Source organism: Ochotona princeps, chromosome 6, assembly GCF_030435755.1.
Source record: "Ochotona princeps isolate mOchPri1 chromosome 6, mOchPri1.hap1, whole genome shotgun sequence".
NCBI classification, from domain to species: Eukaryota; Metazoa; Chordata; class Mammalia; order Lagomorpha; family Ochotonidae; genus Ochotona; species Ochotona princeps.
This window is the reverse complement of record NC_080837.1, coordinates 25,042,457-25,067,107: the sequence shown is the minus strand read 5'-3', so window position 1 is coordinate 25,067,107 and position 24,651 is coordinate 25,042,457. Positions and strand designations below refer to the sequence as shown.

The 24,651-nt window shown below is 45.5% G+C and overlaps 1 protein-coding gene across 2 annotated transcripts in view; it reads right to left on the bottom strand.

Annotated features, from left to right (window-relative positions):
* Positions 1 to 21,607: 21,607 nt before the first annotated feature.
* Positions 21,608 to 24,651, bottom strand: part of NEDD4 (NEDD4 E3 ubiquitin protein ligase) — a 128,675-nt gene continuing 125,631 nt past the window's right edge. For both annotated transcript variants that reach the window (XM_058665815.1, XM_058665816.1), the window contains 2 exons: positions 24,017 to 24,089; positions 21,608 to 23,542 (listed from right to left, as the gene is read on the bottom strand). In XM_058665815.1, the coding sequence (XP_058521798.1) occupies positions 23,440 to 23,542; positions 24,017 to 24,089 (176 nt within the window). In that variant the 3' untranslated portion in view covers positions 21,608 to 23,439. The remainder of the gene's footprint in view (positions 23,543 to 24,016; positions 24,090 to 24,651) is intronic.

The window sequence follows — 24,651 nt, the reverse complement described above, 5'->3', positions numbered from 1 at the left end:
GCAAGAGCTGTGCCACAGCTGTGGGCCTCTGCCCACCAAGCCCCTGGGAGAGGGGCACACTGAGTGTGCTGTCTGATGAGCCCACGTCACCCCGGGAGACCTGGGTGTCAGGACCTCTCCAGGTCTTTGTTCATCTGTGTGATGGGTTCATGGCATGTGCCTCTCCTGCACCCAGGAGGCTGCTCTAAGGGGCTCATGGGGGAAATGTTGAGCACGATCAACAGACTGCACATATCAGGTTCAATATAAAGATTCCAAAAGCTACTCTTTCCATGTAATGATAATCTGTAGGATCAAGATTATCATTACTGCTCTTCATTACAGTGGATGTGGAATATTCTCTTTACTTAAATACGTCCATGTGGTTAGAACATGTGTTTATTTGAGCAACTGCTGCACCTGCTGCATGGAGATGACATTGCATCTACAACATTTAATTGTTCTGGTAGCGGAGGCATTTACTCTTCCCTAAGGGGCAAAACACTTTTGGCCATCAGTGCAGTGACAGTTGTCTGGCCCTGGCTGTTTGGATACCATTACATCCAACTTCTACTTGGAAATCTCTGACGGGCAACGGAGGGTCATTCCTGAGGCTGGTGCTCTCAGGGCGACTCAGCTGCTGGGTGGGAGGCCCTACGGAACCTTCTTGGGTTTTTCTGTGTAGAACAGAGGTAGCAACTGCTCTGGTGGCCACCATCACCTGGGAATAATCTCACAAGAGGAAAGAGACAAAAATATTTTCATTGCCTCGTAACCGCTCCTTAGCTGTGAAATCAGGTGGCCTTTATAACTGCTCCCCAAGAGAGACCTAACACTGGCCCAGGCCTGTTTTGCAGGGAGAGCTGTAAAGCACCATCCCATAAAGGGAGAGCTGCTCTGTCATCACCACAGCCAGTGATGGGGTTGCCCAGCTCCAGCGGCTCCGGCTCTGTGAGAACACCCCTGCCACCATCTTCAGCTTCGCACCTTGCTCAGATTGGAGCTGGAAGTGTGAGGGGAACCTGGGATGCTACAGCTGGTCGCTCACCCAGGAGTCCCAGGAAGGGATCCAAGACATAAGCCCAGACCAGAACTACACCAGACCACACTGGGAGGAGGATGGGAAGGGCAGCGCATACCACCACATCTCCCCGTCTCACACATAAAGCTCTAGGAAGCCAGGATCTATTCCCGGGGAAAACAAAATAACATGAGTAGAAATCCAAGGATCACCGACAGTTGGTCAAAACTAACAAATGTCAATGAGTAACGCTATCATTCAAATGATCCACAGAGTGCTTATCATAATTAATCAATACAGTGGATTCATGCCTACACAGAGAAGAAAAGTTCTAATACTCAGAATGAAAATGATCCTCATTGCTTCAAGGAAGAATAAAACAGAACATCTACAGAGTAACAAAAATCACACTGATACCTAACATTTGGTAATGTGAAAAGATAACAAGACACAAACTAAACTCTGAAGCAAAAAGATCATCAACTGGAAATTTATAGTATTATCTCAGTAGACAGGAAAGCCAGAAATGTAAGGGCTCAAAAAAGAATTTATGTGAACCCTCTTTTTTTAAAAGATTTATTTATTTTCATTACAAAGTCAGATATATATATATAGAGGAGGAGAGACAGAGAGGAAGATCCTCCGTCTAGTGATTCACTCTCTAAGTGACCACAATGGCTGGTGCAGAGCCAATCTAAAGCCAGGAGCCAGGAACTTCCTCCGGGTCTCCCATGTGGGTGCAGGAACCCAGGCTTTGGACCATCCTTGACTGCTTTCCCAGGCCACAGGCAGGGAACTGGATGGGAAGCAGGGCTGCCGGGATTAAAACCGGTGCCTTTATGGGATCCTGGGTGTTCAAGGCAAGGCCTTTAGCTGCTAGGCCACTGTGCCAGGCCCTATGTGAACCCATTTTTAGGAATTTATTCTAAGAAATGTTCCAGGGACTAGTGTGGTGGCATAGCTAGCTGAGCCTCTACCTGTGGTACTAACATGTCATATGGGCACTAGTTTTAGTCCCAGCTCTGACTGCTCCACTTCTGATCCCAACTCCCTGCTTATGGCCTAGAAAAGTAACAAGAGGGGCTGAAGTCCTTGGGGCCCTGCACCCACGTGGGAGACCTGAAAGAAGCTCCTGGCTCCTGGCTTCACATCAGCCCAGCTCTGGCTGTTGTGATGACTTGGGGAGTGAACCAGAAGATGAAAGATCTCTCTGTTTCTTCTCTTCTTGCAACTTTGATTTTCAAGTAAAATAAATATTTTTTTTAAAGAAATATTCTAGAAAAATAATAAACAAATTAAAGAAAAATATATAGGGTCTTGGGAATATTGGATCCTGCCTAGGAGGGCAGTGAAGGGATCCCAGATAATCTTTGAATGAGCAGGCCCACCTGGGGTAGGAAGGCAGGAATCTTAGGACAGGCGCCTCCTGTAGGAATGATGACGTCACCAAAGACTTAGCTTAGGATGACTCTGGAAGTCATTTGTGGTATGCGAAAGGCCACATTGGTCGAATAAACATAAAGTCAAGCAATTGAGAAATTTCTGGAAAAAATAAAGCTAGTACAAAAGGTGGAACATCCATGACAGTGTAGGTACGATTTGAATCAACAGTGAACAGTATTGACCTGGTCAAACAACGTGACTGCTGCATTCAACCAATACCAGTGCAAAGAAGAGTAAGTGTTGTTTTCAGAACAAAATGCATCCTTCATGGATCCTCAAAAGGAGAGTGAAACTGAGATGAACAGGGTTGGGGCAAGAAGGAGGGGAAGCCCTTTGGAAGAACAGACACAAATGTTGGGAGGAAGCCAAGAAACATTGTAGGTGGAGAAGAGAAAAAGGTGTTAAAGTGATACAAAATGGCCAACAAAGAAGTTGGGAACTGGAGTGTAACAGTTATCAGGGGACTCAGGAGGGTGAAGATCTAGATCATCTACAAAGCAGGAAATACCTGCTGTGTTCAAAGGGGAAACAATGGAAACTTTCGGAGTAGAAGTGGGGATCCACTAGCTGCGCTGATAAAGATGTCAACCTATACTATCTGCTTTATATTTTTGAAAGACAGAGAGAGAGAGATCTGTCTGCTGGTTGACTCCCCAGATGACCACATTAGTTAGGGCTGGGCCAGATTGAAACCAGCAGCCAGAAATCCCATCCCAGTCGTCCACATGGGTGAAGAGGGGCCCAAAGACCAGGGCCATCTTCTGCTGCTTCCCAGGCATGTTAGCTGGGAGCTGGATCAGAAGCAGAGCAGTCGGGGCAGCAGGACCCGGATAGGTGATGCTGGTGTTGGAAGCGGTGGCAGTGCCTGTCTCTGTATTTACTTCTACCAGGCACTTCACATAAACAGGGTAATATAACTGTCCTCTTTTACTCACAGAAGTTTCACAAAGTTCATTCATGTTGTCAAATGTATTATTATTTCATTCTTTTTTTTACTACTGAGTAATATTCATACGACTAACACATTTTACTTATTTACTCATTAGGTGATAGACACTTGAACTTTTTTCTACCTCTTGGTTATTGACAATGACATCAATTTCTTAAAATGTCCATCTCTGGGGTCAGCCAATGCTTAATGGGTTAAGCACTGCCTATAGCAGCAGCATCCCACATGGACTTGGGAGACTCAGTTACTCTGACTCCACTCTGGCTCCGGCTCCCCGCTCATGCACCTGGCAGTGCAAGCCCAGGGCAAGTCCCAGGCCACCGCACCCACCTGGGGGACCCGGCTTATATCCCTAGCTCTCGGCTTTGGTCTGACCTAGCCCCAGCTATTGCCATCATTTAGGGAGTAACCCAGCAGGAGGAAGACCTCTTTCTCTGAAATTTTGCCTTTCAAATAAATAAAACAAGTCATTTTAAAAAGAGTGTCTCTCATTGCTCTGTAGCTTGAGATGTCACTTTCAACAACCACTGAATCTATTTCTGGGCTTTCTGTTTTTCCTGTTGATACATGTGACACCACCATCACCTACTACCTATTCATTCATTCATTGGAAAGTCAGATATACAGAGAGGAGGAGAGACAGAGAGGAAGATCTTCCATCCTGAGTCACTGCCCAAGTGGCTGCAAAAACCAGAGCTGAGCTGATTTGAAGCCAGGAGTCCAGAGCTTCTTGGTCTCCCATGTAGGTGCAGGGTCCCAAGGCTTTGGATCATCCTCTACTGCTTTCCCAGGCCACAATCAGGGAGGTGGATGGGAAATGGGACCACTGAGACATGAACTGGCAGCCATGTGAGATCCCAGCAAGTACAAGGCAAGGACTTTAACCACTAGGTTACTGTGTCGGATCCAAAAACATCATCTTTAAACATTTATTTTTAGTTGCAAGGCATGTATAAAAGAGACAGAGAGATACTGCATTCATAGGTTGTCTCTAAAATGCTGGTAATAGTTCCAGAGCCCAGAACCTGGAACTCAATCTGAGTCTGTTAATCAAGTTGGAGGTACCAACCACTAGGGCCACCTGCTGCCTCCCAGGATACATGCTAACAGGAAGCTGGAGTGATATACTGAGTGGGGACTTCGGTGCAGGCACTCATGTCCCAAGCGTGCCTTGACCATTGTACCCAACACGCACCTCTGTTCTTTTAATTCTAGAGGACGTGCCATGCACTCTAATGTGTTGTTGGCTGTCACCTCTCAGCCCTTTTTAGGGCTTCCCTGGCTCTTCTTGCATTTCTGTTTTTCCATGCAAACTTAACTAGCAAACTGTCTTTAAAAAGCCTGATGATATCATATTCGGTTTTCAAATTAAGTTAGGGAGAATGACATGTTTATGATGTTGCGTCAGTCAAGCAGGAATAGGAGGTAGCTTTCCATCTGTGAGAGAATGCTCAGGCCTCTTGTCAGGATGATCAAGTCACATTTTAAAACACACTTGCTTCTCCGCCACTTCAGGGACTGGTTTGAGCTTTCAGGAATGTATGCTACACCAAATGGAAATTGAGTTTGTCCCATCTGCTGCAGAAAAAAATTGACATTTTACGTGTGGATGAGACTAGCAGAGTAAATGATGTTTTAACAGCTGACCGACCGAAGCCTTTGATACAATTTCGACTAGTGTCAACTGCAGAGGGATGCTTTGGGAAGCCAGGAAACACCAGAGATACAGGAGTGTTTTCCTACTCGAGTCTTCCTCTCAGTGCCCTGCAGGAAGCCAGATCTTTTCCACCTAAGCCACAATATTTCTTGAGAAAGACAAACAGCCCCTCTCTTCTGGGAAGGGAGAGGGAGGTCAGCCTTGCAGGCAGAACCAACGGTTTGAGATGGAAACTTTCAGAACAAAGTGAGGGAGAAAAAAAAAAGAGACTTCACAGGCAAGACAGAAAAGCACCTGTGATGGAAGAGTCACTCATTGTCTATGCTGCACATGCCTGCCTAGCTTCCTGCCTTCACACGCATGCACATGGGGGATGGCAGGAAATGGCTGAACGAGACATGGAGGAAAAAGGACTCAGAACAAAACCCTTGACTCGGCCACCCTAGCCAGAGCATTTTCCAACGCCCCCTTAAAAAAAGGCATTACACTTTCTAAATACAAAGACCCAGGTACATTAGCTTTTGAATTCTTTCTTTCTTAAAAATTTAGTTATTTTTATTGGAAAGTCAGATTTACAGAGAGAAGGACAGAGAGGAAAAAGATCTTCCATCCTAGAGAGAAGGAGATATAAAGATCTTCCATCTGCTGGTTTACTCCCCAAGTAGCCGCAATGGCTGGAGCTGAGTGGGTCCGAAATCAGGAGCCAGGAGCTTCTTGGTCTCCCACGCAGGTGCAGGGTCCCCAAGCTGTGAACCATCCTCTACTGCTTTTCCAGGCCACAAGCAGAGATCTGGATGGGAAGTGGAGCAGCCGGTACATGAACTCGTGTCTGTATGGGATCCCAGCACATGTAAGACAAGAATTTAGCCACTAGGTTATCTCGCTGGGCCCATCTTTTGAATTATTTCTAGTTTATGTAGAAAATCTTATTACTGCATCCAAATTACTTGGCTAATATTCTTTATAATAAGTCCTATATTTAGAACCTATTAAGGTTATACAGAAAATTGCAAATCTAGTTAAGTTCTACTGCCTGTTAGTCCTAGGACTAGGGATGGGCAGCCCGCATCTAGTTCCCCCACAGCCATTCTATCAGGAGAAGGGACTGACAGTGACTCTATAACCAACACCGCCAATAGAGACACCACCTCTGGTCCTCACCAAATCTCAAGCAGGTGAAGTCATTGACCCAGAGGTCAGGCCTGGTGGGATCTGCGTGAGCTCCTTAGGCCTGGGCACCAAATTGTGAAGATGTAGAAAGCCTGGGTCAGGAGACCACCCAAAGAATCTGACCTTGCTTGTAGATGAAGGGCTGCTCCTCATTTACTGTGCGGCCAAAGGCAAGCCCTCGCTGAGTCTTGTTTTACCTTTCTGAGCTATCAAGTGACAGTAATGAGGGTACCCCTGGTACTTCACTGGGGTTTAACGAGATGAGAGAATAAGGGTGAGAGTGTATTACAGGGAATAAAAAGTGCTCCTGAAATATAAAAGTGAGTCAGTGAGTGCTGTGTTCCAGCATGTGCCACTGTCCTAGTTAGGAAGAGAGGAAACAATTAGCCAGCCTCCTAGCATATTTGCCATGGATTTAAAAATCATCCCCTCCCTTAGCGGCTGACTCACTCTTCCAGCCACGGTTGCATGCGTGTTGGGTCACAGGCTCGGCAGCCTGTGCTCCACCAGCTGAAACAACTTGCAGGTCCCTTCAACTTGGCCATCAGGCTTTGGAACAAAGATATCTCCACACAGCTGGCAGGGCAGTTAGATGTGGAGTCAGAGGAAAGAAGTGACTGTTACTCTGGAAAAGATTGTGTAGGCTCAGGAAGCCATATCTGTTATACTTAACTGGGGAGCCAAGATAATTAAAGGAAACCTCACATTTATGTGTGTCTCATTTGGTGTATGCGGTTTCGTTCAATGATTTCACAGCCATGAATAGTAAGCATCTCTGGAGTCACTTGATACCGGGAAGGACTTGGTGGCATCAAGAGTGGCAGTGTTTCTCTGACACAAAAGCCCCAATTGTCACCCCCTACAGACAGAATGGATGCAACTGGTGACCCATACTGCAACTATGGATAGCACTGTCCCATGGGGAACTCCGATCTCAGGTTGGCTTCCAGTGGATAGCCCAAGAGTGACTGGTGCCTGGTCCGACAGCCTAGTGGTTAAAGTCCTTGCCTTGAACATGCTGGGATCTCATATGGGCACCGGTTCCGATCCCAGTGGCCCCACTTCCCATCCAGCTCCCTGCTTGTGGCCGGGGAAAGCAGTCAAGGATGGCCCAAAGCCTTGGGTTCCTGCACCTGCATGGGAGATCCAGATGAAGCTCCAGGCTCCTGGTTTCGGATTGGCTCAGCACTGGCTGTTGCGGCTGCTTGGGGAGTGACTCAGAGGATGGAAGATCTTCCTCTCTGTCTCTCCTCCTCTCTGTATATGACTTTGCAATAAAAATGAATAAATCTTAAAAAAAAAAAAAAAGGAGTGACTGGTGGCTCTTCAGGACGCTTCCAGCATGGTGGAAGTGTTTCTTTTGCCAACATCTGCCAGTCCTGGACCAGGCTTTCCCTTTCAATGTAAGCACATCTGGAGTGTTCCCCCTTGCTATTCTAATTCAGTCTTTTAGATATGGAAGGGAGAGTCTCCCTTGCTGTCAAGTTTAGTTGTTGGTAAACAGGTTGGAAACGCTGATTGCTCTCGAATCTCACTCTCCATTCCTGCTGGGGAAGCCAGCCAGAAGACAGAATCATTCACCTATTTAGGTTTCTTTGGGGTGACCAGTCATTTGGGGTAGGAGGGTGGAGAGGAGGAGGCTTTCTTGCCTCACTGCTCTGACTTGGAGTTGCCAGGGTCTTATTTCAGGCAGTTCCTGCGACCACACTGCCTCTGGACACATCCAGGCTGAGCAGCCTGCACCACCCCTGGTTCCCTTGTGTCCCTTGGGTTTCCTCTACCTCACCTCCAATCTCTTCTTCCTCTAAGAATCCCCCCACCCCACCGAGGTCTCAAAGCCCACCCACTGTCGTGCTTTCCCCACCTGCCCGCTCTTACTTATGGAAGTAACTGGGCTGTTTCTGACACCAAGGTTACCTGCAGGTGCAGAGCTGATCAACTTCATGGGGAAGGCATGCAAGGACAAGGACATGGAGATCTGGCTGGGCACAGGAAAAGCTGGGAACACAGAGCAAGCCATCATCAGGTTCCAAGTGTGCACACATGTGGGAGAGGGGCTGAGCCAAGTACTAGAGAAAACTATTTGCAATAATTACAGATCCTGGACCCGCAGACCTCAGGACCCGCAGACACTGTGGCCGTGAGGACCAGCAGTGATCAGGACCCGCTGGCACCTGCCCACACTAGTCGCCAGGACCCGCCAGGACCCGCACCCGCTGCAGACATCAGGACCCAAAGTCATCAAGACCCGCTGGCATCTGCCCACCCTAGTCGCCAAGCCCCGCCAGGATCTGCACCCGCCGCAGTCTTCATTGGGACCCGCCAGGACCTGTACCGGATACAGTTGCCAGGAGACGCACCCGCGGCGAGGGTTCCCACCAGAGGAAGAGGCAGACTGCAAGAACCTGAGGTTTGAGTGAGTTGGGTGGGGACAGTGGTGGTTGGAGGGTCCGGGAGTTGGCCCCCCAGGGGCATGCGCAGAGCCTGAACACCCTTGGTGCTCATCTCCCCGCCCCCCCCCCCAAAGACTCCAGCGTCTAGGGACACAGAGCGAGTGCCTTGAAACTGCCAAAACTGTGTCTGGGAGGTGACGCACAGTGGTCCTGTGCGCTGAGGAGAAAGGCAAAAGGCACACTGAATACTCCCCCGTGCCTTTGTGGTCTGGCACTCAGCTGGGCGGTGCTATCCCACAGGAACCCAAGCACGCCTCTGGGCTGGGCAGTCCTGTGCTAGCGCTGGGACGGTCGGTCCCCTGCAAGCGCTGGGGTGGGCGGGCCTGCACAGGAAGCGCTTCCAGAGAGCACCTGGAACACCCCATGCCCTATAGTCCTGTGCTTGGGAGACGCACCAGGAGAGCACTGCGGACCCGCGTGCAGGAGGCATTCCCAGAGAGCACCTGGAACCTCCACGCCCTGCAGTCCCTGGCACTGGGGACACACCGAGAAAGCACCTAGAATCCTCCGAGCACTGTGATCCCGCGCACAGGGGGCGCGCACAGAGAGTGCCTTCACTCCCCCACACCCTGTGGTAGCATACCTGTAGGGGACGAGCTGAGAGTGCGCTTTGAATCCGCTGGGCCCTGGAAGTGGCCCTGAGGTCCAGTGTTCTGGAGACGCACCAAAAGTGCCTTGAAAATTCCCACACCCTGCTACTCCACGCCTGCAGACTCCGATCTCTACAGGATAGTGCTTGGAGACCCCTCAGCACACTGGTGCCTAGGTCTCTCAAAAAAGAAACACTAACACAATGGGAAGAAATACCAGAAAAGGTAATGATCCAGATGAGAGAGCCAACACCCTACCAATAAAGGATCAAAAGCCAATGTCTATTTCGGAGATGCGAGATGAAGACATAGAAGATCTACCAGACAAGGAATTCAAAAAAATAATGTTAAAATATGTCAGAGACAATGAGAAGAATTGGGAGGACTTCAAGGAATTCAAGAACCACATAGCCTCAGAAATACAACAAATGAAAAGTAAAATCCTTGACTTAGAGCACAAAATTGAGAGCCTAACCAACAGAACAAATACAGCAGAAGAGAGGATCTCTGAAACGGAAGACACACAAAACGAACATACCCAGTTCATTAAACAGCTGGAGACAAGTCTGAACAAAGCCAATAAGACCATACAAGAAATGAAAGACAACCTCAGAAAATCGAATATTAGGATTATTGGCCTTCCTGAAGGAGCAGAAAAAGAGTCAGGAATGCAAATGGTGCTGGACGAAATTATACAGGAAAACTTCCAAAACACTTGGAACATGAACCCAGCCCAAATCCAGGACGGTCAGAGGACTCCCAGCAGATATGACCCAAAACGATCTTCACCCAGACATATGGTGCTCAAGTTCCACTCCAACAAAGACAAAGAAAGAATCCTGAGACAAGTACAAAGCAGAGAAAACATCACATACCGGGGAAAACCAATCAGAATCACTGCTGACTTCTCTGAAGAGACCTTACAAGCAAGAAGAGAATGGACAAAGATCTTCCAAATCCTGAATCAGAACAACTGTCAACCAAGAATATTGTACCTAGCAAAGATCTCATTCGTATTTGAGAACGAAATCAGATACTTTCATAGCAAAGAGAAATTAGAAGAATATGCCAGCACAAAACCAGCTCTACAAAATCTCCTTAGAAATGCACTAAATCCAGAAAAAAAGGAGGTGAATCATAAGCAAAGATGGCAAACAGGAAGGTCTCCCCACTAAAGTCCACACAAGGAAGGGCAATTACACAGATATCAACACCCACAAAAACAAGTATGGCAGGGCAAAATCACAACCTCTCAATTTTAACTCTTAACACAAATGGCCTGAACTCACCAATCAAAAGGCATAGATTAACAGAATGGATTATCAAACAACACCCAACTATCTGCTGCCTACAAGAGACACATCTAACCAGAAGAGATTCTAAGAAACTGAAAGTGAAAGGTTGGAAACAGATATTTCATGCCAATGGACGAGAAAAAAAGGTTGGGGTAGCTGTCTTAATTTCAGATGATGTGGACTTCAATCTGACACACATCAAAAAGGACGGGGAAGGACATTATATATTGGTGAAGGGACTGATCCATCAGGAAGTAATTACCATTGTGAACATATATGCACCAAATTCAAACGCACCTAGCTACGTGAAGCAATTACTTATGGACTTAAGGGGAGACATAGATATGCACACAATAATAGTGGATGATCTTAATACCCCACTAACAACAATAGACCGATCAACAAAACAAAAACGCAACAAAGAAACAACAGAGCTCATACAAACAATAGAACAACTGGACATGATAGATATTTATAGAATTTTTTACCCTAAGGCCACAGATTATACATTTTTTTCAGCAGTGCATGGCACCTTCTCCAGGATCGACCACATGATAGGACACAAAGCAAACCTAAATAACTTCAAAAAGATAGGAATCATACCATGTACCCTCTCAGACCACCACGGAATGAAACTGGAAATCAGCAACTCAAAATGCCCCAGGAAATACAGAAACTCTTGGAGGCTGAACAATATGCTATTAAACGAACAATGGATCAGAGAAGAAATTAAAGATGAGATCAAAAAATTTATGGAAACCAATGAAAACTCTGACACAACATTCCAAAATTTGTGGGACACTGCCAAAGCAGTGCTACGGGGTAAACTCATCGCAATTGGAGCTCATGTCAAGGCCCAAGAGAGGCGCCAAATACAGGAACTAAACACACACCTCCAGGAATTGGAAAAACAACAGCAGAAGAGCCCCACACACAATAGGAAACAAGAAATCATCAAAACAAGGGAGGAAATTAATCAGATAGAAATAAAAAAAACCATACACAAAATCAATGAATCAAAAAGCTGTTTTTTTGAGAAGATAAACAAGACAGACACCCCACTGGCCCGACTGACAAAGAAAAAACAAGAGAAAGCAAGAATTAACAGCATCAAAGATGAAAAAGGAAACATAACAACAGACACTACCACCATTAAGGACATAATTAGAAATTACTACAAAGCACTGTACTCCAACAAATCAGAAGATCACCAAGAAATGGAAAAGTTCTTAGACTTCTACCACCTGCCAAAACTTAGCCCAGAGGCAACAAACGACCTGAACAAACCCATAACTGAAGCAAAGATTGAATCAGTGATTAAAGACCTCCCAACAAAGAAAAGCCCAGGCCCAGACGGCTTCACTACAGAATTCTACAAAACATTCCGAACAGAACTGACCCCAATCCTCTACAAACTCTTCAAAACAATAGAAAAAGAAGCAACCCTTCCAAACTCATTCTATGAAGCCAACATTACCTTAATCCCAAAACCGGACAGAGAACTAACAGAGAAGGAAAACTACAGACCTATCTCTTTGATGAACATTGATGCTAAGATTCTCAACAAAATCCTAGCCAATAGAATTCAAAAACACATCAGACAGATCATTCATCCAGATCAAGTAGGATTCATCCCTGGAATGCAGGGATGGTTCAACATAAGGAAACCCATAAATGTGATACACCACATCCAAAAACTGAAAAACAAGAATCACATGATAGTATCAATAGATGCAGAAAAAGCTTTTGACAAAATCCAACACCACTTCCTACTAAAAACCCTAACCAAGGTAGGCATAGATGGAAAAATCCACAACATAATTAAAGCCATATATGAAAAACCCAACGCCAGCATCATACTGAATGGAGAAAAACTGGAACCCTTCCCACTGAGATCTGGAACAAGACAGGGATGTCCACTTTCTCCACGACTATTCAACATAGTCCTAGAGGTACTCGCTGAGGCCATAAGACAAGAAAAAGAAATCAGAGGAATCCAAATGGGAAACGAAGAAGTCAAGCTCTCACTATACGCAGATGATATTATTCTTTATGTAGAAGAGCCAAGAGACTCAATACAGAGACTGCTAGAACTTGTACGAGAGTTTGGTAGAGTGGCAGGGTACAAAATTAATGAACAAAAATCAACAGCCATAGTGTATGCTAACAGCCCCAAGATGGAAAAAGATTTAGCCAGCAAGATACCATTCAAAACAACAGAGAAAAGTATGAAATATCTGGGAATAAATCTAACCAAAAATGTAGGAGACTTATTTGAAGAAAACTACAAACTACTTAAAAAAGAAATTGAACAAGACCTCAAAAGATGGAGTAACATCCCATGCTCCTGGATAGGTAAAATCAATATCATTAAAATGTCTATACTGCCAAAAGCAATATATACATTCAACGCAATCCCAATCAAATTGCCAAAAACATTCTTCACGGAAGTGGAAACAATGATCCAAAGGTTCATCTGGAAACACAAAAAACCACGGATAGCTAGAACCATCCTGAAGAATAGGAAGTTAGCAGGGGGAATCACAGTTCCGGACCTCTGGACATACTATAGGGCAGTGGTTATCAAAACAGCGTGGTACTGGCACAAAGATAGAGAGGAAGATCAATGGAGCAGAATAGAAACACCAGAAGGGAACCCACACAGATACAGCCAAATAATCTTTGACAAAAAGACAAACAACAATCCAGGCAAATGGGAAGGTCTGTTCAATAAATGCTGTTGGGACAACTGGTTAATAGCCTGCAGAAACAAAAAGATAGATCCACATCTCTCACCATACACTAAGATCAGATCTAAATGGATAACAGAACTAAACCTACATCCAGAAACCTTCAAACTTTTGGAAGAAAATGTTGGGAACACATTGCAACACTTAGGGGTAGGCCCTCACTTCCTAAAAAAGACTCCAAAAGCAGTGGAAATCGAGACCAAAATAAACAATTGGGACCTCATCAAACTAAGAAGCTTCTGTACAGCTAGAGAAACAATCAACAAAGTAAAAAGGCAACCCACAGAATGGGAGAAGATCTTCGCGCACAACATAGGTGATAGAGGGCTAATCTCCAGAATATACAAAGAGCTACAAAACAACCAAAATGTCAAAACAAACAAGCCACTCAAGAAATGGGCACGGGAAATGGGCAAGCACTTCACAAAGGAACAAACCCAAATGGCAAATAAACATATGAAAAAATGCTCAAGTTCCCTGGCAATAAGGGAAATCCAAATTAAAACATCAATGAGGTACCACCTGACGCCAGTAAGACTGGCCCACATGATTAAAAGCACCAACAACACTTGTTGGCGAGGTTGCAGGGAAAAGGGAACCCTACTCCACTGCTGGTGGGGCTGCAGGCTGGTACAGCCTCTATGGAAATCAGTATGGAGAATATTTGAACAACTCAAAATCAGCATACCGTATGATCCAGCAATAGCACTCCTAGGAATATATCTAGAATACTTGTTTTATGAAAAACCAACATGCACTCCTATGTTCATAGCAGCACAATCAGTAATTGCAAAAACATGGAAGCAACCAAAATGCCCATCAACAGAGGATTGGATAAGAAAGCTATGGTTCATCTACTCCATGGAATACTACTCAGCTATTAAAAAAAACAAAATGCAGTTCTTTGTAGCCAAATGGGCCAAACTGGAAACCATAATGCTAAGGGAAATGAGCCAATCCCAAAAGGTTAAATACCACATGTTTGCCTTAATTTAAGATGATATGATGTTATGTATAACATGTTATGTTATGAATGTTATATGTTGTGTATAAACTAAAATTGAAATGTCAGTGAGGTGGTCACAGAAGGTGGCTAGGAACTCGCATTTACTTTTAACATATTGGTTACTCATTACTACGTCAATTAATTCCATAATGATGTAAATTTTTGCTGATGGTATGTTGGAGCTTTCAATTGACTGGGATGATACTCTGCTGGCTCTGTCTTCAGACCAGAGAGGATATACCTAAGAAGCCGTTGAACTTGACTGGACAATAAGATGCTGGACTCTATGTTTGGTATACGCTTGCAATGGGGGAATCTCAACTGAATTTGAGCTGTGGTTATGCAACAAGGTGGAGGAATCCACCATGGTGGGAGGGTTTGGGGAGGGGTGGGGAGAATCCAAGTACCTATGAAACTGTGTCACATAATACAATGTAATTAATGAATTAAAAATAATAAATAAAAAAAATAATTACAGATCCTGAAATCCCTAACAAGGAAGGTGAACCTGTAAGCTTTGTTTTAGCTGGAAAGACACCACCAGGTACCTGGCTTCTAGACTTCCTCCAAGCTCTTCTCGGGTTATGCCATGGCACATAAAATATAAAATCAAAAACGGTGTGTGCTGATTCCCCAGCTTTCTTAGTTGGTCACATGTTGAACATAGCCCTCACGGGCTCACACCCGTTGGCGGGTAACTTCCAAATTTCTACCCCTTCTAGAGGCACAAGTATGGCCACAGGATGTCCTGTGACGTCAGCACATCCAAGGCTGGGAGCTGGGTTCCTGGGCACATGCTTAGGCATTACCCTACATTTCTCTGTGCCCCGCCCTCCTTTCTCCCGACAACCAGCGCTCTCAGTTCTTCCCACTTTCCACCATCAACTTCTCTGCCCTGACTTCAGACTCCACCCTCTCTCACCTGCCTCAATGGAATGTTCTCAAAACTGGTACTTGCTGCTCTGAAACAGCTAGGATGAGCTTACAGTGGGGGCACAGCTGTAGCATAGCGAGTGAAGCCATGGCCTACAGAGCCAACATTCCATGCAGGTGCTGTTTTGTGTCCCAGCTGCTCCACTTTGATCTAGCGCCCTAGTAATTCCCTGGGGAATGCAGTGGAAGATGGCCCAAGCTCTTGGACCCCTGCACCCACATGGGAGACCTGAAGAAGCTCGTGGCTTTGGCCTGGCATGGCCATTTGGAGAGTGAATCAGCATGTGGGACATCTCTCTCTAGTGCATATAATGGGTCTTTAAGAAGTTCATGCAAATGCATTTTATGAAAAAATTGAGAACTTTCAAAACAATATTTTTGTGCCAAAACAAACTTCACACTCCATTTTCCATGAATTTTTTTTTTTTTTTAAATTCTCTCCTACTGAATCGTACCACCCTTTTGGCTTGTAAATTGTTTTAACAGCTTCCCCCCTTGTTGATGGGCTCCGGATCAGACTCTCCATGCTTGCTTTCTTTCTCCCCCTGCTAGTTCTCCAGCCCAATACAACCTCTGCTGCCTCACCCATTGGGAGTAACTGATAATTATCTCTGAGGAATCACTTGGTTAATGTCACTCTTTTCCTTTTCACAGGCCACACACAGTGCTGAAAATTAGAGGGCTGGGTGCAGTTCAAAGGCTTCAGCTGGGCCGAGCTCCCAGCCAGAAGTTCTCCATCTGCAGCCCATTAGCTTTCCCGATGGCATTCTGTTATTCTCCTCGCACCAGAAAAAATAAACAGATGCTGCTCCCACAGTCTCTGCCTTCCCGCCACACCACACAGGGTCGCTCCCAGGTGACCCCCTCCGACCCTGTGGCGCTCCTTCCTGGCCAAAGGCCCTCCCCTCCCCACTGCCCTGTCTCAGCACCACCCTCTGTTTCTGATCCCTTCCACCGCACCCCCCCCCTTTTTTTTTTTCCCTCTGGCAAACCACCCCAGCCCCTGCCCATCTCCACCTGTCCTGGTGATGGGCGTTCAACGTCCCAGACCCTGCAGCAGTACCGGCAGTGTCACTACTCCCTGCAGCTCCTTCCAGGCCCCAGAACATGGGACACGTTTAGTATCAGAGCTGAGGGGCAACCTCAGCTTTAGGGAATGGCTCTTGCAAAAATTCTTGAGCCGGCTACTGCAGTTACAACTACAGACTCAGGCATTCACCCCCCCCCCCCCCCCCCCCCCCCGTATATCCACTGTCTCTTAGCCAAGTCACTCCTTGTAAACATGTAAGGGAAGTGAAAACAGTGTGCTTGCCGTGTAAACCAATCCCCCTTCCAAAGAGACCACCACTCTTAAAGCCTCTTAGGATACATTTCTGGAATTGCCAATCAGTGACTATTTCAATATCAAGATGCTTGACTTTGATACCATGCCTCTGGGGCTGCCTGGAGGGGGCAAGTTAGTTCAGCACATCACCAGGTGAATACCTCCTGGCTATTTCTATTACCTTGAGGCTGGTGAAGCTCAGGTCTAAGATCCATTTGTTCCAGAGCTGTCTAATATGGCAGCATCAGACACACGTGACCACATGAAATGTGGCCAGTATACCTGAAATGTGCTGCAAGCTTAAGATACGTTGTAGGTTTTGAAGATTTAATGGCAGGAAATTGGAAATTTGATGAGCTCATTACACCTTGAAATGATGGTTTGGATATGAGTTCAACAGAAATGATCATTACCATTAACTGTGCGTTTATTTTTGCTTGTTAAAATGTGGCTACTACAAAAATTTTAAATGACACGTGTTACCTGGATTAGGCATCTCCTGGATGATGCCGGACAAGCTGAGGTCTCAATGCCTTACACACCTTACAAAATATTTCCATGTGGCTGTAGTTTTCCCCAGTTTTCCACAGCTCTGCCCTACAGTGCCTGCATTAATAAGACAGACTTACAATTAGCCCCTAATCCCTTTTACCATCCCCAGATATCAATAGGACAAGTATGCACATTTCACGCCAGAGGCGACCACAAGCACCCCAGGGGTCCAGTGAGCACTGTGTGAACAGAGCTTCCTCTTTTTCTCTTCTCCTGCTTCTCTTGAACAGGCAGACAAGGCTAAAATTCCTCTTGAATTCCTCAGACTTAAAACCACAGGCCGTCAACATCCAGTCACAAGCATGACACCCTTACAACAAACAACAATACTGAAAAAGCAAACTTACTTGGCTGCTTGCCATTCATCACTGAAAGCTGGTTATCCCTTCGGAGGGTTAAACATCAGATAGTTCACTGTCATCGAGTCTGGAAGAATATTTATGCTATACTTGGACTGGTGCCCAGTGACTGAGTATTAAGAAAGTCATTAATCTGGATTGTGTTTTCAAGTCTGAATCAATGAAAATCCCTCTTGTTTAAACTGAGTTTATCTTTCGATTACGGGGCTCATTACTTCGTAAGAGTTTGAGAGATGCCACAGGAATTTCTCATTTATAAAATGTGCTTATAGAGGACAACTCTGAGCAAGGCACGAGATTGGCCTTTATAATAATTTTTCCTAAGAGAAATGAAGTTAGGACCCAAGTCGTGAACTGAAGGTGGCTCCTGGACCTAGAATTACAGCTTTGATCTCTGTTTAACTTCACAAGGAGAAAAAAGAAACACAGCTCCAGGGTGGTGCGATTGCTCAGGACCCGTCAGTTCCTGGGGCACTTGGAGGCCCTCTCCCACCCGGCTTGCTGGATATTTAAAGCAGGTGTCAACACATCCATGATAAATGATGAGCAACTCCGGGCTGCAAACTGTTTTTGTCCTTTCTTGGCTCTGTTTTGATTTGGACCCACTTCATAACCCCAAACCCTATTTCGCTAGAAAGAATACCAAACTCAAACAAACAAAAAGAGCAGATGTCTCCACATAGAATATGGAAGCTCATCAGGATGAGCTGATTCTAATTTCGGGCCAATTAAACTCTAACGTTATTGAGGAAAAATACGGAAACCAGTGGTAGTGACTGGTGAATTGAGAACCACCGAGGTTGAATTCTGTGAGCTGCTGTCAGTTTATCCGACTGGTGTCCTATTGACCAAGAATGAGAAACCGAAGAGCACACTGTATAATGACAAAGTGTTTTTCAGGCAGGATCTCTATCGTCGTTACCTTTTTGTCCTTTGCTTTCATCTTGTGTAGGCGGTAGAATCTTCTGTGACCCATCCGGACGCTCTCATACCCCTTAAGTGCCACGATTTGGGAATAGGAGATCTTGTAGTGGTGGCCACGTTCTGCCGACGGCACAGTGCACACCGGGAGATCGCCCAGCTGCATCTAATTTATTTAAGTGCACCTAAAGAGGCAGAGAACTTCTCCTGCAGGTGTAGAACCTAGAGATTTGAAATACGAGGCATGCAATGTTGGCTTGGAGGTGGGGAGGAGTGAAGCATGAGCAAGGTGGGGTGATATCTAGAAGAGCTCCCCCCAGCGGACAACTGGCAAGGAACACAGGACCTTCAGACCTACAGCCATCTGGGTACGGATTCCACCAACAACCTAGAGGACCATGGAAGCCGGTTAAGAGTCCAGCTGCTTGACATCTTGATTTTTGGTCTTGAGACCCTAAGCAGAGAAATCAGTTGAGCCCACGTAGACTTCTGACTATAAGAAAACATATTGTTTTTAGCTGCTAGGTTTGTAGCACTTCGTGGTACAGCAGAAAACCAATGCACCTTGGCATTTGACTGTTGGATTCCACTGCTCCTTTCCTTGTTGCGGTTCATTATCCACTAGGGTTACAAACTGTGTGGCCTCAGGTGAGTTACTTGTCCTGGAACCTATAAAAGCTGCCTCACTGTGTTTTTATGAAGATTAAATGGGATCCACATAAAGTGTTTACTGGCAGACCCGGGCGCTTGGCAGGCTCCCAACCAAACTCCCTGACTGTGTGTACATTTTTAGAGTCCTCAGTGTCTGCTTAAACACAGACTTTGCTGTGTACCATTTCAGTTTCAGGTACATTCTGGGTGTTCAATATACGTGTGCTTTATTTACCCAGAGTATTTCCAGTATCTATCAGATCAAATTCATCAGGCATTTGTGTTGGGAAATGAATAAATGAATACGTGAAAAAGAAGTGTACAAATCCTGCTCTGTTCTCAGGCAGCCCAGAAGTTTGTAGGCAAGAATTCCATAAAGAACTATAGTTCAGTGTCATTCAGGCCGGAACACCCCAAATGCTGAGGCCACTGCACCCTCGCACTGGAGCCAAATAGTAGTCATGTAGTCCTGTGGGGTGCATGTGTTCCGGGCACAGCCGACACACACGTCTGCAGGGAGGGGGCGGTGGAGGGTGCTGCAGCAAGGCAGGATGCGCAGCTGGAATGGATCCCTAGGCTGAGGACAGACTGCCTTCCACGTTAAGCACCAGGCTTCACGCTTCTGCTGCCGTGGAGCTCCCAGGGGTCTTCTGGCAGAAACCTGATCAGACTTGTTCATTACAAAGGACACGCTGGTGTGTGACAGAGGGGCTGGAGTGGAGAATGCAGGAAGAGAGAGCCGTGGACACTGATTCTGTTCTGTGAGCATCTTGAGCTTTCAAGGGAAATACACAGCAATTCCCCCTCTGCCCGTGATTCATAATGGGGTCCTGAGATTCTAACTCCTTATCTTAATGTCAGTTGTCACATGCACATCTGAGGTGCGGGGGGACAACACAGTAGGTGCTTCCTGAGTGGGAGAGGCATGGCATGGGCCATACTGCTGCAGCTATGAAATGGCCCGAGGCCCAGGGAGGAAACCTGTGGTCTGGATTTCGGTAGAAACCTGGGGTTGAAAAAGCACCTTCCCAGGTGGACTTGAAGGAGTGCACTGAGTGGACTCCCTTCTAGGTGGGAAGCTTCCTGGGGCTGGAGAAGAGAAAGATCTGTTTTGAAAATATGGACTGACTGATTTATTTGAAAGGCAAAATGCCAGAGGTGGGGCAGGGGTGGGAGGGAAGGAGGGAAGGAGGAAAGGAGACAGAGAGAGAGAGAGAGAGAGAGAGAGGGTTCACTCCCCCAGATGCCCACTGGGGAAAGCTTTCTTCACAGAAGTTACGCTCAGTGACACTGTCCTGAGGCCAGGGTTGGTCTCCTAGTTGAGTAACATTGTGCCAGACAGCCATTTCTCTCTGTGTTATGCTTTTCTGAGTATCTTATTAACAACCAGAGTTTTGGAAAAAAATTTTGGTACAGTGGAAACGAACTACCTGTGGTTAAGTTTATAATCATGTTAGTTCACAAGTAACAAGCTCAAGGTCGTTATGAGAATGCAGCTGTCTTGAACAGGGCTACACTGAAAGATATCACCTGGTATGCTGGCTTGGAAACATTTCTATTTAACATTTCAAAAAATGACGCAGAGGGTTTTGTTTAAAATTAGAATAGAATTTTATTCGTGAAATCCAGATTTTATAAAATTTGTAACAAATTTTGGCATATTAATCTTGATATATTTCCATCTCAGATTTTTAAAAAATGTCAATGTTTTATAATTAAAATGATTTACATTCGATACTTAGATGGAATAATGTCACCATTATAAATAAACGGAAACAAATTCCACTTGGATTCTGGCTATGATGCAATGCACTTGTAATATAACTGTTACGATTTTTTGATTAGGGAAAAATATAGGCTCAAGTGATGTGCTTATAATGCCTAGACAACTAGGATATTCTCACTTGCTGAACATGACCCTACTGACTTGCTCGCAGAATGCATCTGATACTTCTCAATGTGGGACGAGGGGCTGTTACCGGCTCCTCTGGCCTGACAGGCCACACCAGGAGAGCAGGGAATGATGGGTCAAGCTCGGAGGGAGACAATTTGGTTTCCTTCCCACCGGTTCTTTCTGAACAGTAAGATCAGGTTCTGTATTTCCTCAGTCTTTGGCGAATGCTGTTACGTACACAAGTGATATTTTAATAATCATTTGGTAAAATTCTGCTTCAAAAAAATAGTTTTCACATTCAGTTCTGTGCAGTGAGAACATTTCCAAAATTAACTGCCCCATAGGAGTATAGCATTGCTGGTGTGGGGAAAAAGAATTCTGATGGTAAGATCTGCCTAGAGATAAAGATCAACACCCATCTGGGCATGCGTGCCAGACACACTCCTACTTCCTTGTCTATCAGGAGTCCTTGCCGTTTCACAGGAGATGCTTCTCGGGGTCCAAGCAGCACGTGTCCGTGATGGGGCCAAATCTGATGGCCAATTCCACGCATCCTCTGATGGCATACAGTCCTTCACAGATCCCCGGGCCAGGTCTCTTATCTCCGGAACATCCAACAGTCTGGGATGACAGTAAGGCTGGGACAGAGTTACTGATGAACAAGAGGAGCCCGGAGCCCAGAGAGGTCACGCTGTTCAGTGCACACAGGTGCAAGGCAACAGCCAGGCTGGCCCTGGCAGGCGTTCCCGAGCTCTGGCTGATGCTGCTGGAGACACTACGGGGTGGGGTGGGGTGCATCGATCCGTGGATCCTGTCCTTAAACTGCACTGAGGCTGTGCTGTTTGGAAAGTGGTTTTACCACTGTCACATTTGAGATCTCTCCCAGGTACTCATTCTACCATATCTCAACACACTTAAGCCAGTAAGAGCCAGAGTACAGTTTTACAACTCTCATGGAGCATATGCATATATTTCAGAAGATTCATAACATATATTTACAATTATTCCTAAGCCACCGAGATTGATTGAGAAATAGGTTTAATTTTTCTAGAACCATTTTCTACAGGAACGTATGGAGTTGTGCACCCCGTATCTTTGCAGGTGCCCTGGAACCTACAACACTTCTCTTTGGCCTCATTTTGTCACCCTACTTTGGACTCACACATTCATGTACGTACGTCCACGTTCCTTGAGGATGAGAACGGAGCTGGATTTCTCTGAAGCGAACCACTCTGACCCCCAGGGCCTAGTGCAGTGCCAAGGACACAGCTGGCATTCAGTAAACGCTTGCTGAATGCTTGCACATGTCTTTCAGTACTTGAGTTTGGTTAAAGCAGGATTCTCCCTATAGTATTTTGCCTAAGAGCTTTGGACTTGTAATAAAATATCATCATTTTCATAGTAAACAGTATTTTTCTTTTTTAAAAAAGCACAAGAAATATGGTAACAAATTGAACACAAATTCTGCATTATAACAACTATTCTTTGGTTATTTTTTAACAAAGTATTTTTTTTTACTAAAGTGATACTAGAAATATAAGAATGCAACTACAGAAATTAGCTTAGCCTGTAAACACAATAAACCCTGTAAACATATATTTACTACATAATTGTGCAAGTATAAAGAATGAATTGTAAAGGCAGGTACTTACTATATTAACTTAGTTCTTCAAATCATATTTAGAAATACTGCTTCCTAGAGCTTTAAGGTTTGAAAGAATTCCAACTACATGAAAACATGAAAAGAAAAAGATGACTATACCAAAGAATTCTGTGCTGTGAAGGCAAGAGAAAGGCTTTAATACTTTTCCCCACTGCAAATAAGAATTTGCTTCACATGGCGTATGTGTCACCTGGCCGACTAAAATTGCAAACTCACAAGAGCCACATACTTTACAAGTGAAGTAAACAATTTTTTGCAAGTGAGTCAGCTGACTAAAAATATAGGGTAATGCACTTTCCAAGTTTTTTTTTCTTTCTAAAAATATGAGCAGTAAGGTGCAAAAGGCAGGGGTACAAGACAATAAATAGCTGCAAGTAGCAGTTGATATATTGTAGTTTACTCAATAGTAAAGCATTATTCCACCCAGTCCCCTCCAATTTCAGGTTTCCTTCTCAAAAAGCATCCAACTTTTCACACATGACACTTATCACAAATGTTTCACAGTTATAATTTCAGTAGTTTAAGAAAGAATTGCCTGGCTAATACTGTAACAGAGGTCAATGTCAAGGGCAAGACTGTTTCAGAAACACAGGGCTCATATCCTTTAGTGTGAGCTGTAAAGACAGGATGCAACAACTATGTGAATGCAACATACTGAAGTGACTAAAATAATGGTAAAGTTGTTGGACTATTTATTCTAATGTGTGTGTGTGTTTAAATATAACTTTCTCCAACCAGCGGCCAAGTTTCAGTTACCTGGAAAATTTTTAAGTCAAGATTTTGTTTATAAAATGGAGGGAGCAAAATACCATAGATGGCTCTTGGTAATCTAATCAACTCCGTCAAAGCCCTGAGTGTTTTCAATGGCCATCTGAAGTTTATCCCATAATTCTTCGAAGGACTCATAGGGTGGCAGGTCCAAGCGGTTAAAGCTGAAAGCACAGAGAGGAGCTGGTTAGGGAGGATGCCGACAAAGCGTGTGTGGTTATGGAAATGGTGAATGGGCTACAACCACACTGACAGGTGTCTCCTCCTGTGGGCATGACCCTCCCCACCCCCAGCCCAAGGACTCCAGGGCAGAGTTCAGTTTTTGCCTCAACTTCTAAATATCTGGTTCTTCCGCCATTTCAGGTCATGTTGGAGCACTCTTGGGATAGCCCATCACTCAGGAGACAGAGGCAACCGATAGTCAACAGTCAGATGCACCATTCCAGTCTTCAGGTACCTGACTTCAAGTCCAGGCCCACTGGCAGAGAAACATCTGTGCCTGGGTTAGAGTCACTGATCCTTCCTCCTACACAGCACCAGAGGGAGCCAGACCCGCCACCACTACACTCACAGTGGCGAGGTGGGGTGTGGCGATGGGGGTGCCAGTGTGTGTGCAGGGGAAGCACTACACCACTTACCAGGTGTGAGCTCTGGGCAACTTCTCTGGCGTACCCCACTGCTCCACGGTGAATGACTGTGGTCCATTTGAGCCTGGAGGAAGGAAGAGCTTCTCCAGCTTCTCTGCCTCCACACAGGAGTCAGCAGTTCAAAACCCACTTTTCCCAATGGAGAACCTGGACATCCAGGAGGCTAACCTGGCTTGTTGGTTTGTTGTTGCTTTTCAAAGAAATGAAGCCTGTCCTGTGCTCAGGGGCGCCACCACGCGGCCATAAAGGGAGACTGCCTCATCTACCATTTCATCTGTGACCACTGTGCCACCCTGGCACTGGCGTGCTAACTATAGACTTTAAAGTGGTAAACTACAATGCAAGAGGGGGCAGACACCTGGCACGGTGGTTCAGCTGTGATGCGGCACATGTTGGAGTCTTCGCTACTCTGCTTCTGAGCCAGTTTCCTGATATTGTCTACCCTGAGAGGCAGCAAATGATGGCTCACATGCTTGGGTCCCTGCCGCCCCCGGGACAGATCTGAATGCAGTTCTGGGCTGCTCCTGGCATTAGCATGAAGACATGGGGGGAGTGAGCCAGTGAGGAGCCAGTTTCTCTCTTTTGGATACAATAAAAATTAATAATAATAAAAAACCCCTCAAAGA